This window comes from Leucopleurus acutus (genome assembly GCF_964270905.1).
Source record: "Leucopleurus acutus genome assembly, chromosome: 19".
NCBI lineage: Eukaryota > Metazoa > Chordata > Mammalia > Artiodactyla > Delphinidae > Leucopleurus > Leucopleurus acutus.
Window position 1 is genome coordinate 46,249,230 of NC_139161.1, and position 15,092 is coordinate 46,264,321.

The following is a 15,092-nucleotide window of genomic DNA, read 5'->3' on the forward strand; positions in this document are numbered from 1 at the left end:
CAGAAAGCATATTTGAAGACTGAAATTTTTGAATGAAAAATTAGAGTTTCATCTGGAATTGTTGTGAGGCCAGCCGTGAAACTTCATAATGTCATATAGTAGTTGCAATTCCCAGAGTCTAATAATAGAATTCCTAACTATTAGTGAGTCCTTTAGCCAAGACACTTTTGCCAGCAATTGCTAGAGAACCATAGTTGTTGCTTTGTTTGTTTGGTAAGTGATTAGTGAGAATAAATGTGTAATGTAAATAAATTAACCATGCTTCTTGGCTGGGAAAATGTCGGTGATGTAAACAGTGTTAATGTAACTGATCATAATAGCTGGATAGATTCTCATATTTCCATTTTGTTGTAAAAGATGCCAAGGGGTAGAGCAGGATGCTGGTGCCTTTTCAGTCATGAGAGGGATTATTTAGTGATACTTAGAATTAGGTTTTGTCACCATTTTGCTGTGAAAAAATTTATCTTTTTCTTCCAGGACTATTTTTAAATATTTTTTAAAAATAAAATAAAAATCCAATAAAGCCACAACTTGAACCTCATGTTGTAAACTAGTACTTATCTTCAGAATATATCTTTTCCCAATTATTCTTTGTCTGTGCTTGGCAAAAATGAAGACCTTGCACACACCCCTGCCTGAAGGTTCTAGTGGTCCATACAGAAGGGCTGATTTTTACTTTTTCATTTCTACCAATATTGAAAATATTCGGAATGGTTAGAAAATACTAGTTTGCAGATGTTTACAAGGTAAATAGACAGCAGCACCTTTTCGAATTTGGGATAATCAGCAGGTTTATATAATGTAGGTGTATTGACTTAAGTACTGATGAACTTTATATGAACACTTCATTTATTTACTATAATTGATAATGTAGCATTTTCTGTTACATTATTTTTCTTAAGGTCTGGGATAAAAGAAGAGAAATCAAAGGGATATTCCGATGAAGTAAGTTCAGAAGACAGAACAACACCTCATGAGAACTGCATTCGCCAAACAGTTGTGAAAGTAGAGGAAAACCCAGATGCAGACAGTGACTTTGATGCTAAGAGCAGTGAGGATGATGAAATGGAAGAAGATAATAAAGTGAACTGCAGAAGGGAAAAGGGCACAGAGACCTTAAAAAATGACTCCAGGCATCACAGAAGTCATCCCCGCTCACGGTCATCTAGTGAAGAAAGAGAGCATGGTACCAAATACCACACAAAAAGTTCCAAGTCAAGAGGACATGAGAAAAGGGAAGATCAGCACCAAGAGAGACAATCCAGGGAGGACAACTATTACACTGACCGTGATTACCAAAAAGAAAAGAAGGATTCCCATAGGCACAGAGAGGCCAGTTACAGAGATTCACACTGGAAGAGGCATGAACAAGAAGATAGACTGAGGGGAAGAAACCAGAGAGAAAGAAATGATAGGGAATGGAAAAGGGAGAAAGACAGGGAGAAATACCCCTCAAGAGAACAAGAAAGAGACAGACAACGAAATGATTATGACCAACACATTGAGAAAGGAGGAGAGAAGGAAGAGAAAAGCAAAGAAAAGGAAGAGCATATGAAAGCAAGGAAAGAAAGATATGAAAACAGTGATAAATACAGAGATAGAGAAAACCGAGAAGTAAGTGTTCAATCTTCAGAAAGAAATCAAGAAAGAAAGGAAAGCCCAAATTCTAGGGCAAAAGATAGGTTTCTTAACCAGGAAAGAGCCAATAAAATGAGAAACATGGAAAAGGACAAAGAAAGAAACCCAGAGAAACCCTCTAGTTCTGAAACATCACTGGGAGCAAAACACAGATTCACAGAGAAATGCCAAGGGACTGGCAAAGAACAAGAGACGCCACACGAGACAGTGAACAAGTTTGCAAAGCGGAGCAACGAAGAAACTGTAATGTCAGCGAGAGACAGATACTTGGCCCGGCAAATGGCACGGGTTAATGCAAAGACATATATTGAGAAAGAAGATGATTGATAACTGCCCCAATAGGAAGACCTATGGAAACACAGAAAATTATAATTCCTGGAAAATGTGTGTTAACAGTGGTTGGGAGGGTATTTTAAAATATATTTTCAAAATTCATTTTTGGTTTAGGTTTAAGTCAGAAGTCAATCCTTTTATCTTGAATGTTTAACTAAATTAGTATATAATATTTACTTATCAATACCACATTCTTGGTTATATTCAAACAACCTAAAGAGAGTGCTGAATCCCCGTAGGTACTTAATGAGGAAAATTGGCTCCACTACAACCATTAAAAAATAATTTAAATAACTCTTCTATGTTGCATTTGTTGCAGGAGCTGTTTGTTTTATAAATGTCATGTTTCAGATAAAAATATGTGGATTTGAACAGAGAATATTGTTTTACTTTATGTTCTAAAATTTGTATTAAAGTGTAAAATACAGATCACACATCTTGTCTAAGTTTTTTAGCCCACAACATACTCACTTAAATGAAAATAAAAATAGTGATATAGTTGCATGTTTAATTGAAGCTTATATTTTATTTTAAAAATAATGTCATTCCTGTCATGCTGTAATTCCTCTTTTTTTAATTAAAAATCACTTTAATTCTGAAACCCTAGCAAGTTAGTAAATTGGTTATGTGTATAAATCAGTTTTAGCTGAGGGTGAAAAGATGGAGATACCAGCCTAAAGAAATTACCTAAAGATCCAGGTGGCCTGTTTATGAACATGTCTTGTTTAATATACTCTAAAAAATATAGTACATCTTATTAGAGTTTCTATTTATATATCAAAATAAAACTAAAATTTCTATACTAAGTCTTTGAAACTTAACCATTTGAAGTTATAAACTGTAAATAATTTATTCATGTGAAAAGGATGAATCATACGGAGAAAACAGTTCTCTTAACAGTCTTCCCATTAAGAAAGTGCTATTTTTATCTCTCATACTTCATGAAGAGTTACCACATTGTCTTATTTTAGAAGGATAAACGTAGTTTAGTAAGAATATTGTCTTTAAGAAAATATATATAAAAGATCAAATTTAGCATTCATAAATCATTTTGTTATACTTTTTAAACCAGAAAGGAAAAGTAGCAAGAAAGCTAATGCCTGTATCTCTTGACTGACATATTAAATATCAGTTACACCCTAATAACTTAAAATATATCAGTGACAGTGACAAACACTTCAAAAGCACAGACTTTGTGTACACAGAGGGGTGTAGTATAATGTAACTGTGAAAGAATTAGGGTGAGATCATGGAAGACCATGAGTGACAGGCTAAAAATCTTCAACTTTGGTGGAGAATTGGATTCCTTTGTTAGGGTTGTCATACTAAAGCCATATATTGGGAAGGTTTCATTTGACTATAGTATGCAAGATAAAGCCTAGGAGAAAGAGACTGGAGATGGAGAGATCTGATAAGAAACTGTTGATTTCCCTCTCCCAGTAATTCAGAGACTCAAAGCAGCATGGATGGTTTAGATAGGAAAAGTTACATATTTAAAAAACAAAATTATTTAAGTGTAATTGATTTACATTATTGTGTTTCAGGTATATAGCATAGTGATGCAGTTTTTTTTTTAGATTCTATTATAGGTTATTAGAAGATACTGAATGTAATTCCCTGTGCTATATAGTAAAGCCTTATTGCTTATTTATTTTATGTACAGTAGTTTGTATCTGTTAATCCTATACTCTTAATTTGTCCCTCCTGTCCTCCCTCTCCCCTTTGGAAGCCATAAGCTTGTTTTCTAGGTCTATGAGTCTTTCTGTTTTGTATGTAGATTAATTTGAATTATTTTTTAGAGTCTACATATAAGTGATACAGTATTTGTCTTTCTCTGACTTCACTAAGCATGTTCTTCTCTTGGTCCACCCATGTTGCTGCAAATGGCAATATTTTATTCTTTTTTATGGCTGAGTAATATTCCACTGTGTATATATACCACATCTTCTTAAGCCAGCCTGTTGATGGGCACTTGAGTTGTTTCCATGTCTTGGCTATTGTAAATAGTGTTATGAACATTGGGGTGCATGTATCTTTTCCAAGTAGAGTTTTTGTTTTTTTCTGGATATATACCCAGGAGTGGGATTGCTGGATCATGTGATAGCTCTGTTACATAATACTTTTATTAACCAAGTTTGACATAACTCAGGGAGAAACTGCAAATTAAGGATTTCTTCTCTCTCCTTCCCCAGATGTACAGATGTTTTTGCCTCTTTGGCATTCACTCCCCCATTTCTGAGAATAGTGCCTTGATTTTCACTTGGGAAAGTACCCTTCACCACTCTTAGTCCAGTGTTTCAAATGGGGCTGTAAGAGCTCCAGGAAGGTATGTGACTCAAGATAGGCCAATTCTGAGACTTGTCATAACTTAAAGTGATGTTTTCCAGTAGAATTCTGGACTGTGAAGATGAAGTAATTCCAGAGTTACATGGGAAAATGAGTGCCTGACTGCCTGACAGAATAAAGCCCACACAAAAGAAAGCAGAAATGAGAGGTGAGAAGGACAAAGATCTGATGATTGCTTTTGAAACTTTGGCTCTAGTAGATCATATTTCGATGTTTAAACCAGTATTTTTCTCTTGGGCCGATTGGATTTGGATTTCTACCAAAAAAGCCCTATTTGACACAAAAAGGTTCCACCTCTGATAAGTCTGTGCCAAAAATCACCAGAATATTCTTAGTAAGCTTTTAAAAATTGTAGGATAACAAACATAAAGAAAAGTCCATATATCATTAGTACATAATCTAATGGATTTACACAGTGAACATACCCAGTTCAAAAAGAGACCATTACCTGCCCCACAGAAGCTTCCCTCAAACCATTTCCCAGCGTACTCCCTGCCTTTAACACCATAGATTAATTTTGCTTGTTTTCTTGATTGTATAATATTTATCCATCTACTGTTGATGGCCATTGAGTTATTTCCATTTGGGGGTTATTATGAATAATGTTTCCAGGAACATTCTTACATTTGTCTTCTAGTATGTACATATATATGTTTTGATTGGGTAGGTTCTAGGAATGGAATTGCTGATCCATAGGGTAAGTATATGTTCATAATAATAGGTAATGTCAGTTTTCCAAAATAAACTCCAATGTATGAGAGTTACAGTTGCTTCACATTCTTGCTTACACTTGTAATTGTTTAACCTTTGTCTTTTTGTCCTTTACTTTGAGCTGTACTGGTGGGTGTGATGGTATCTCATGGTTTTATTTTGGGGTTCCCTGATGACTTTCATATTTATTAGCATTTTGATATCATTTTTGAAGTATCTGTTTCTTTTGCCTATTGTTTTTTAATTTTATTTATTTATTTTTGGCTGCGCTGGGTCTTTGTTGCTGCGTGTAGGCTTTCTCTAGCTGCGGCGAGTGGGGGCTACTCTTCGTCGTGGTGCGCAGGCTTCTCATTGCAGTGGCTTCTCGTTGCAGAGCATGGGCTCTGTGCGCGGGCTTCAGTAGTTGTGGCGCACGGACTTAGTTGCTCTGCGGCCTGTGGGATCTTCCCGGACCAGGGCTTGAACCCGTGTCCCCTGCATTGGCAGGTGGATTCTTAACCACTGTGCCATCAGGGAAGTCCTGCCTAATTTTTTTTTTTTTTTTTTTTTGCGGTACACGGGCCTCTCACTGTTGTGGCCTCTCCCGTTGCGGAGCAACAGGCTCCGGGCGCGCAGGCTCAGCAGCCATGGCTCACAGGCTTAGCCGGTCCGCGGCATGTGGGATCTTCCCGGACCCGGGCACGAACCCGTGTCCCCTGCATCGGCAGGTGGACTCCCAACCACTGCGCCACCAGGGAAGCCCCTGGCAATAGTTTTTTGACCTGGGTGGTAGTTACTTGGCTGTTCACTCTATCAATTGTAAATGTGTTTTATATATTATTCTGTATGCATAAGATATCTCACAGTAAACGTTTTTGTAATTTAAGATTTTTAATATATGAATGGAGGAATGTTGGCCATGCTGGTTAATCTTAGTCATTTCTATAGGAAGAATATGTAGATGTTGATTAGTCAAATGGCTTATGCACAGGGCAGCAGTTCTTTGATAACGAATTATTTGGACCAGTATAAACAAGGGGTTCATTATATTTGTTGCTAGATACGTGTTCTTTTAAATATATGAGGTCTAAAATACTGTACTTAAAAGAAATTATCATGAATTGGTAAACAGCTGTTCCTGTGATTCAGTGTCTTTAATTTTCCTTCTCCCTCCCCTTGTTTACTCCTGTTCCAATCATACCAATTACATAATGCTGTTTCAAGGTAACCGTGCCTTCTCACATACTAATCGCTTTGCCTGGAAAGTCATGTTTCTGCCTAACTCCTTATTTTTAAAACTGAAGTGTGATTGCCTCCAGAAAACCTCTTATAATACCTTTCTTTGTTTCAGCCACACCTCTGTTTCCTTTTAATTCTGTGGGTAATACCATCACAGCATTATGGTATGATTGTATGTTAGTTGTTTGAAGGCAAAGATCTGGTCTCAACTTTGTATGCCCAGTACCTACTATAATAGCTGGCATGAGTGAACGTTTAGAAAAGTTTTTACTTCATTGTTTTAACTTCATTTACTTTAATATCTGTTAAGTATTTCTTAAAATTAGAATTTTAAAACAAGGATGAACTTAGAAATCATCTATGACCCCTCGAATTTAAAATGTTTTTAAGATGGTATGACATCAGGTTTAATAGCTAAGATTTGGAAATCTTGGGTCCACCACTTGCTGCATAATCTTGGACAAATTAAGTTCTCTGAACTTTATTTTTTCCTTATTTGTAATATGAGGATAATAAAAGGGTCTCTTTCATAAGACTGATGTGAGGATTGCTTGAAACAATGTATGTAATGCTGTGCCTGACGTTAGCACACAGTAAATACTAGTGTGTATATATATCATATGTATATATATTGTGTGTATATATGTATATTATTACCCATGAGGAGATGGGGCCAGTAAAGTTGAGTGACTTAAATAAGGTTCCTTAGCTTGGTAGTGGATGAGAAAGGACTTGAGCTTGTCTTCTCAATTCTATCTAGTTGCTCTTAACACAGGTGCAGAAAAGTTTTTTTGCTTTTGGTAAAATGTATGACATGAGCCATACTTACTATGGAGGGAAACTAGGCCAGACAGATGACATGAAGTATGCATTATTTTCATGTATTCAGCAAATTGGGGGCTATGTACCAGATGTGCTAGAGTCTTCTTAATTGTGTTAAGAAGACAAAGCCTTAAGAATCAAAGGAATACTAAGCAGGAAAGATTTTGGAAAAAGAGTTTAGAGATACACTTTAATACTGAAGTTTCTGTCTTGGGAGATGCTTTGTCCAAGCTTTGCCCATCCCACTATACTGCTAATGCCATTCCTCTCTCTGCCCCTTAAGAAAAGACTATGGGTTTCTTAGGCTATAATTGTAACAATTAATGAATGTAAACCGGTCCTCTTCCTTTTTCACCATCCCTTCCCTAACAATTCAATCCAAAAGCCATTAAGTGGGGCTGAGCAAGGTAAAGCTATCATGACCCAGAGCTGGGTGTCACTAAAACACAGTGAAGAGCATCGTGAAGGAGCAGCCCAAATGAATGTGAGGGGTAATCCATGCAGAAAGGAGGTCCATTCAGGATATCTGAGCCCAAGTGGTGGAGGGGGAGGCATCTGTGCAGTGGATGGTGATGGTGACTGCCCATCAAGGGATGTCAGCTTGAGCACGGTGAGAAGGGCATTTGTACAGGGACAGTCCCAGCATAAGGTGTCAGAACCTGAATGGGGTAAAAAGGGCTATGTAGGGCTTCCCTGGTGGCGCAGTGGTTGAGAGTCTGCCTGCCGATGTAGGGAACACGGGTTTGTGCCCCGGTCTGGGAGGATCCCATATGCCGTGGAGCGGCTGGGCCCGTGAGCCATGGCCCCTGAGCCTGTGCGTCCGGAGCCTGTGCTCCGCAACGGGAGAGGCCACAACAGTGAGAGGCCCGCATACCGAAAAAAAAAAAGGGGGGGGTGCTGTGTAGACGGCAGTGACAGCAGCAATGGAATATTGCTTACATTCAGGGATATTGATCAAAAGTAAATATATTTGTTATACTGGGAGCCAGGTTTCTCACTGCCCTAGAAGGAGTTATAAACATGAAGAGAGAAAATGAGAATGAACGTTGTAGTGTTGGTTTGGAACTGGAGTTACTGGTATAAACTCATATAGTTTTCAAGATTGAGAAATAATAATAGATGAAAATGTGTGTTTTTGTGCACACATGTGAGAAGACGGGATCAGTGACACTCCAATGAGCATACCTGGCATCTAGATCTCGGTTTCTAAATATATTCTTCACTAAAAGAAACCAGGACTTCTTGGAGAAATGGCTGTAGCAGAGAAAGTACAAGATGATACTGTAACATCTTACTCCAGAAGGTAAGGAAGTGAGTGTTCCAGGAATGATGGGGACATGTCAAAGGATACCGGAGCCAGCTAGAAAGGATTCTCACTGGCTAAATATGAAACCATTTGAGCATCAAAATGAATAATAATTGATTATAATCCATTGAATAAAATAAGAATCCGTAAAAAATGAAAGTTAGATGAGGAACAACAGTGTATTTGCACAGTCTGAGTAAACCCCCTACAAAATATTAATTACAAAAACAAAAGGAATTTTACTTGGTGGAAAGTCTGGCAGATACCACCTTAATGAAGTGATTCAAGTTAATATCACTAGTATGGGGACAAAAATTGAATCATACTCAACCTGATAGAATGTGCTGAGAACACAACATCATTCCTGTGATATTTCTGCCAAAAATGTATATTAGCTTGAATCTAATCATGAGTAAAGTATCAAATCAAATTGAGAGAAACTCTACAGAGTAACTAGCTTGTAATATTCAAGTGTCAAGTTCATGAAACAAGGAAAGTCTGGAAAACTGTTGCAGACTGAGGGAGACAAAAGAGACATGAACGTGTGGTTCTAGACTGGAACCTTTTGGTAAAAGGACGTAATTGAATGGTGTCTGAGATTAGATGACAGTAATGTATCAATGTTACTTTCCTGATTTTGATGGTCCTATTGTGGTTATGTAGGAGATGTCCTTGTTTGTTGGAAACACATCCTTCATGATTTTCCTTTTTGAATTTAGCATCTGTATTTTGGCTTCTATGGATGATGTTTTTTTTTAGTTAAGACATTTTTTTAATCGATTTACAATGTTGTGTTGATTTCTGCTGTACAGCAAAGTGACTCAGTTATATATACATTCTTTTTTTTTAAATTATTTATTTTTGGCTGTGTTGGGTCTTCACTGCTGCATGCGGGCTTTCTCTAGTTGCGGCGGGCGGGGGATACTCTTCGTTGCCGTGCGCAGGCTTCTCATTGTGGTGGCTTCTTCTGTTGCGGAGCACGGGCTCTAGGCTTGTGGGCTTCAGTAGTTGTGGCTCACGGGCTTATTTGTTCTGCAGCATGTGAGATCTTCCCAGACCAGGGCTCGAACCTGTGCCCCCTGCATTGGCAGGCGGATTCTTAACCACTGCGCCACCAGGGAAGTCCCTACATTATTATTTTTTTAATATTTTCCATTATGGTTTATCCCAAGAGATTGGATATCGTTCCCTGTGCTATACAGTAGGACCTTGCTGTTTGTCTATTCTAAATGTAATAGTTTGCATCTACTAACCCCAAACTCCCACTCCATCCTTCACCCTCTCCCCTCCCCCTTGGCAACCACAAGTCTGTTCTCTGTGTCTGTGAGTCTGTTTCTGTTTTGTAGATATGTTCATTTGTGCCATATTTTAGATTCCACATGTAAGTGATATCATATGGTATTTGTCTTTCTGACTTATTTCACTTAGTATGATGATCTCTGGCTGCATCTGTGTTGCTGCAAATGGCATTATTTTTTATGGCTTAGTACTATTCCATTGTATATATGTACCACACTTCTTTATCTATTCATCTGTCGATGGACATTTGGCTATTTGTAAATAGTGCCGCTATGAACATAGGGGTGCATGTATCTTTTCTAATTATAGTTTTGTCCAGATATATATTCCCAGGAGTGGGATTGCTGGATCATATGGAGTGGGATTGCTGGATCATATGGTAGTTCTAGTTTTAGTTTTCTGAGGAACCTCCATACTGTTTTCCATAGTGGCTGCACCAACTTACATTCCCATCAACAGTGTAGGAGGGTTCCCTTTTCTCTACACCCACTCCAGCATTTGTTATTTGTAGACTTTTTAATGATGGCCATTCTGACCAGTGTGAAGTGGTACTTCATTGTAGTTTTGATTTGCATTTCTCTAATAATTAGTGATGTTGAGCACCTTTTCATGTGCCTAGGGCCATCTGTAAGTTTTCTTTGGAGAAATGTCTGTTTAGGTCTTCTGCTGATTTTTCAATTGGGTTGTTTGTTTTGTTGTTTAGTTGTATGAGCTGTTTATATATTTTGGAGATTAAGCCCTTGTCGTTGCATCATTTGCAAATGTTTTCTCCCATTCTGTAGGTTGTCTTTCCGTTTTGTTTATGGTTTCCTTTGCTGTGCAAAAGCTTGTAAGTTTGATTAGGTTCCATTTGTTTATTTTTGTTTTTATTTCTATTGCCTTGGGAGACTGACCTAAGAAAACATTGGCATGATTTATGTCATAGAATGTTTTGCCTATGCTCTCTTTAAGAGTTTTATATGGGTGATGATTTTAAAGAAAGACATGCAAGTAATGTTTGGCCTGCAATCAGAAAACCTAGGTATAAGGCCTGTTCTAGAACTTTCCAGCTGTGTGAACCTGGGCAAATCAACTGACCTCTCTGAGCCTCAGGTTCCTTATCTGCAGAATGGGGGAAGTAACACTGTCACCCATGTCACCCAGAGTTCTGATGATCAAATGAGATGATCTGTGTGAAAGCACATTATAAACTGAAGCTCTGCACAAATTGCAAAAATTGTAGTAATTTATTTAGCTTTACTGAAATTTAATATCTCTAACTCTAGGTACTTTTGATGCTAAGTATTTGCAAATCACATCCAGTGATTTTATATTTATTTATTTGGTTCCGTCTGGTCTTAGTTGTGGCAGGCAGGCTCCTTTGTTGTGGCAGGCGGGCTCCTTAGTTGTGGCTCACCGGTGCCTTAGTTGTGACATGCGAACTCTTAGTTGTGGCATGCATGTGGGATCTAGTTCCCAGACCAGGGATCGAACCTGGGCCCTCTGCATTGGGAGCATGGAGTCTTAACCACTGTGCCACCAGGGAAGTCCCACATGCAGTGATGTTTTGGGGGATGTGTAAATGTTTTGACAATATACAGTTAAGATTTTTCTTTTAACCTTAAGAGTTTGGAAAGGTTTTTTTGGTTTTGTTCTGTTTTGTTTTTTAATGAGACAGAATCTATTCATCATGATGTTATGAGTTATTACAGTAATAGTTCACAACAAAAGGCATTTACTGATACCTTAAAATATAGTTTGGAACATTTATGACTAAACTGCATAAATGTATACATGGACATTTCATGCATCTTAAAGAGGGGACTCCTATTTTGTATAAATAAAACAGGTTTAATTCTGTCACTGAAGTTTAAAAATAAACACGTTTCATGTAAAAAATAATGTTTCATGGAAAATTTCGTATTATCACTGTTGACAGGTGAATAGTGGAAGAAATTTATTTTTCTTAGCTCTAAATAATGTGGAAGAAGAAAGGAAAGATGAGGAAAAAGAAATACCACTTATATAATTCAACTAACTGTATATAATCCACACTTTGAAGCACCTCATTGATATGTTCAACACACAAAGTATCCTGAAAATGTTTTTTGTAAATCAAATCATATTTTAAATGCCACTGGAGAAATAACTGCAAATTCTTATGTAAAGTCCCTAATTTTATCCTTTAAACTTTGCATTTTTCATGTATCAAGTTTTAAGATAAGGTACACTTACCATATTAGAGTTTGAGTAAGAATCAAATCGTTTTTTTAAAAAAAAAACAGCAGATGTTCTTATTTATTTATGGAAATTTAGGTATTTTAGCATAGAGATGGGTTATTTGCTCCTTCCTAAATATTTGTTGTTTGGACTGTCAGTGTTTACAAATTGTTAGAAATAAATTATCTACTATAATTGTAGTCTTCAGTTGTAGAACTGAAGGACTGAAATCATTGTTTCTCTCTCCTAAATGATAAGGTTCTTCTTAGTTCAGCAGACATAAAACTTTCTTCTGATGACATGCCCCACCAATGCACACTGGTTCCAAATTAGATTTGGCCAATGAAATAATCTCTTTTTGATAACTTAAGGGGAAAACTTGCATTGGTGGCAGAGCAATTTGGTGTGAATTTTATGATGTGTTGGTAAGAGAAATACAACCTGAAATTCCAATTGAAATATACTGTGAATTATTTCCAAAAAATAAAGACTTCTCCTGAAAAGATGATTTGTTTTGAAACACCTAATGTAGAAACAGTACTGAATGAATTCTAACTGTATGTAACAAAAAGAAAGACATATTTAAGATTCCATCTTTTCCATTGCGGTAAATGCCTACTAAACAATTGAGAGGGGCATTATTTCATTCTAGGAGAGGAAATAAAACTTAAGCTCACCTTCCTTTAGAAACTTCCAGATCCCAAGAAAAGTAGAGAAATTAGCTAGGTTTGTTTCTGCCTCTAAATGTAGTTATCTGAACTTTAAAATATTGTCCTATCATTGAAATTTAGAGACAGTTAAGCAGTAAGGGGAAAAGGTGATACTATAAAAAGTAAGAAAAAAGATTTAGAGCTTTTAAAATAGTCCTTCCATGGAACTGAACGTGACAAATTTTAATAAATATCAGACTTATCTCTGATATTGAAGAAAAGAATTCAGAATGTTTCAAGTGGACCAGGAAAGCTTTCCACAGTGTAAGAATATTCCCTGTCTTAATGGGTTTCTTTCCATATTTGGATTTATAAATTTCAGTCTCTAACATACTTCTCAAGCAAGCATTTTCTAAGTTCCCCTTCCTAATTTAGAGCCTTTTGTGTAACTCTCCTTGCGTTTTTAAATAATGATGACTTTAAAGTATACAACTTCTGGGCTTCCCTGGTGGCGCAGTGGTTGAGAGTCCGCCTGCCGATGCAGGGGACACGGGTTCATGCTTCAGTCCAGGAAGATCCCACATGCCGCGGAGCGGCTGGGCCCGTGAGCCATGGCCACTGAGCCTGTGCGTCCGGAGCCTGTGCTCCGCAACGGGAGAGGCCACAACAGTGAGAGGCCCACGTACCGCAAAAAAAAAAAAAAAAAAAGTATACAACTTCTTCCACTTAGCATAGGACTGTTTTGCTTTTATTGCTTTATGGGGATGACAGGTTGTAGTATAGTCTCTCTGAGGAATCTGCTGTTTCACTTCCCCATCCATCTCTGACAATAAAAGAAAAAAGGGAGGGTAGAAAATGCCTTCTGAATGCTGCCTTATTTAATGATATCTTAAGCACCAGATGTTGATATATGAGCAAAGAGACATGCTATGAAAGGAACCAGGTGTGGATTGTACCACTGGGTAGCTAAGCATTGTCTAAAATGTGTAAGAACAGCACAGTTAAGCCACTGCATTCCATGGTTTTAAGCTTTGCTTGATAGTGACCTCCAAATCAGTTATACAACAGATACAATGTATCAGGTCAGCCTTTCCTAATTATCAAAAGAATATGGTTCTAATTCTAGGAGAATAATCTCCCTTTTAAGGGGTCAGGGTGGGGTGGGTGAATTAAATGGAAATTCATACTTACACTTAAATATTGAGGTTGGTGGCACCAAATTAACAAGTTTCCTAAAAAGCAGGGACGATGAGAGAGTGACTCATCTCAAGAATAACTTTTTGCCTTAATTTGAGATTCATTATTTGGTTTGATTGTCATTGTTTGATTTTGGAGCTAATACATTGACTTTGGGTTTGTTGGGGTCTTTGCATCCATCTCTACATGGGGCAGCCAGGGCAATGAATTTAGGTTACAAGTCATATGCATTCCACACAACAAATGGAATAAGTTTTAAATGGGTTGCAAGTTTTTTGGAATAAAGATGAATTCTTTGGACTCCATTACATGTCAACATACAGGAGCAAAACCTCAATCAACTGAACTGCCTCCACGCCTTTGCTTGTGTCTTGCCTATTTCTCAGGTATTTCTCACTAATAAAATCACAGAAAAAAAATAACTTCAGTACTTAAATAACTTTACAACTCATTCCATTTTTAGTTTTTACTTTTATGTAAATGCTACATTAGATGTAAAAGGTCTTTAAAAGATTATTTTAAAGTCCATTTACCAACTCAAGTTTTCCTTAAAAAAAAACATCCATGGTATAGTATTGATAAATAGGGGTCAAGTAAATGCAAACTATGCTGAGGAGAGATGTTGGATTTTTTCCTGTCTAGTGACATTTGAAAACTTTTCAAAACACCTGTATAACACCTGGCTTGACAAAACTTTGTTTGAAAAAGTGCTTTTTAAAAAATGATATATTTGGAAAATGCATAAGTGTGTGTGGCATGGGGAGAATACATATCTGAATATATTTATAAAGCAAGTTCTTAAATTTGCAAAGCTGTTTACTACTGAATATGCTGCCACTTATATAACCTCTCTCCTTTCAGCATGCTAGAAAGCAAAGAGAAGACATGAGGTAGCAGGACGGAATGAAAGAGTGAAGATAATGAAGGTAGGTCAGTTAAGAGTCATTTTTAAATCCCCCTCTCTTTTCCTCTAATATTTTGGGAAACTTCTCAGCAGCTAACATCTATGAGGAAAATATTCTGCTAGGAAAAGCAAAGAATCAGCAATAGAAGAATGTAGGGGGAATACAGGAAGATGGCCAGGGAATATTGTTGGGGAAAGGAAGCCAAGGGAGGAAGCTCTATAATTGGATTAAACTAGGCTTCTGCTATATAGATCTTTCTATAAGGTTAGGATTAAGTTAGATTTATATAGAGGACTGATGTGATATGGGGCCAGATCATTGAGTCCTTTTATCATTGACTAGGCTTTACTCCCTTTAAGATTTTGGTAAGGAAATCTCACACTACAAGGTAAAATTTGCTTCTCTACCTATGCATCTGAGAGTCCCAAGCCACTGAAGGTCAAATATACTTGATCTGTATTAAGGGTT

General features: G+C 37.2%; 1 protein-coding gene across 1 annotated transcript in view; it reads left to right on the top strand.

The window, feature by feature from the left end:
- NSRP1 (nuclear speckle splicing regulatory protein 1) overlaps positions 1 to 2,522 on the top strand; it is a 67,044-nt gene extending 64,522 nt beyond the window's left edge. The window contains exon 7 of the mRNA XM_082861213.1: positions 903 to 2,522. Within this exon, the coding sequence (XP_082717339.1) occupies positions 903 to 1,965 (1,063 nt within the window). The 3' untranslated portion in view covers positions 1,966 to 2,522. The remainder of the gene's footprint in view (positions 1 to 902) is intronic.
- The last annotated feature ends 12,570 nt before the right edge of the window (positions 2,523 to 15,092 follow it).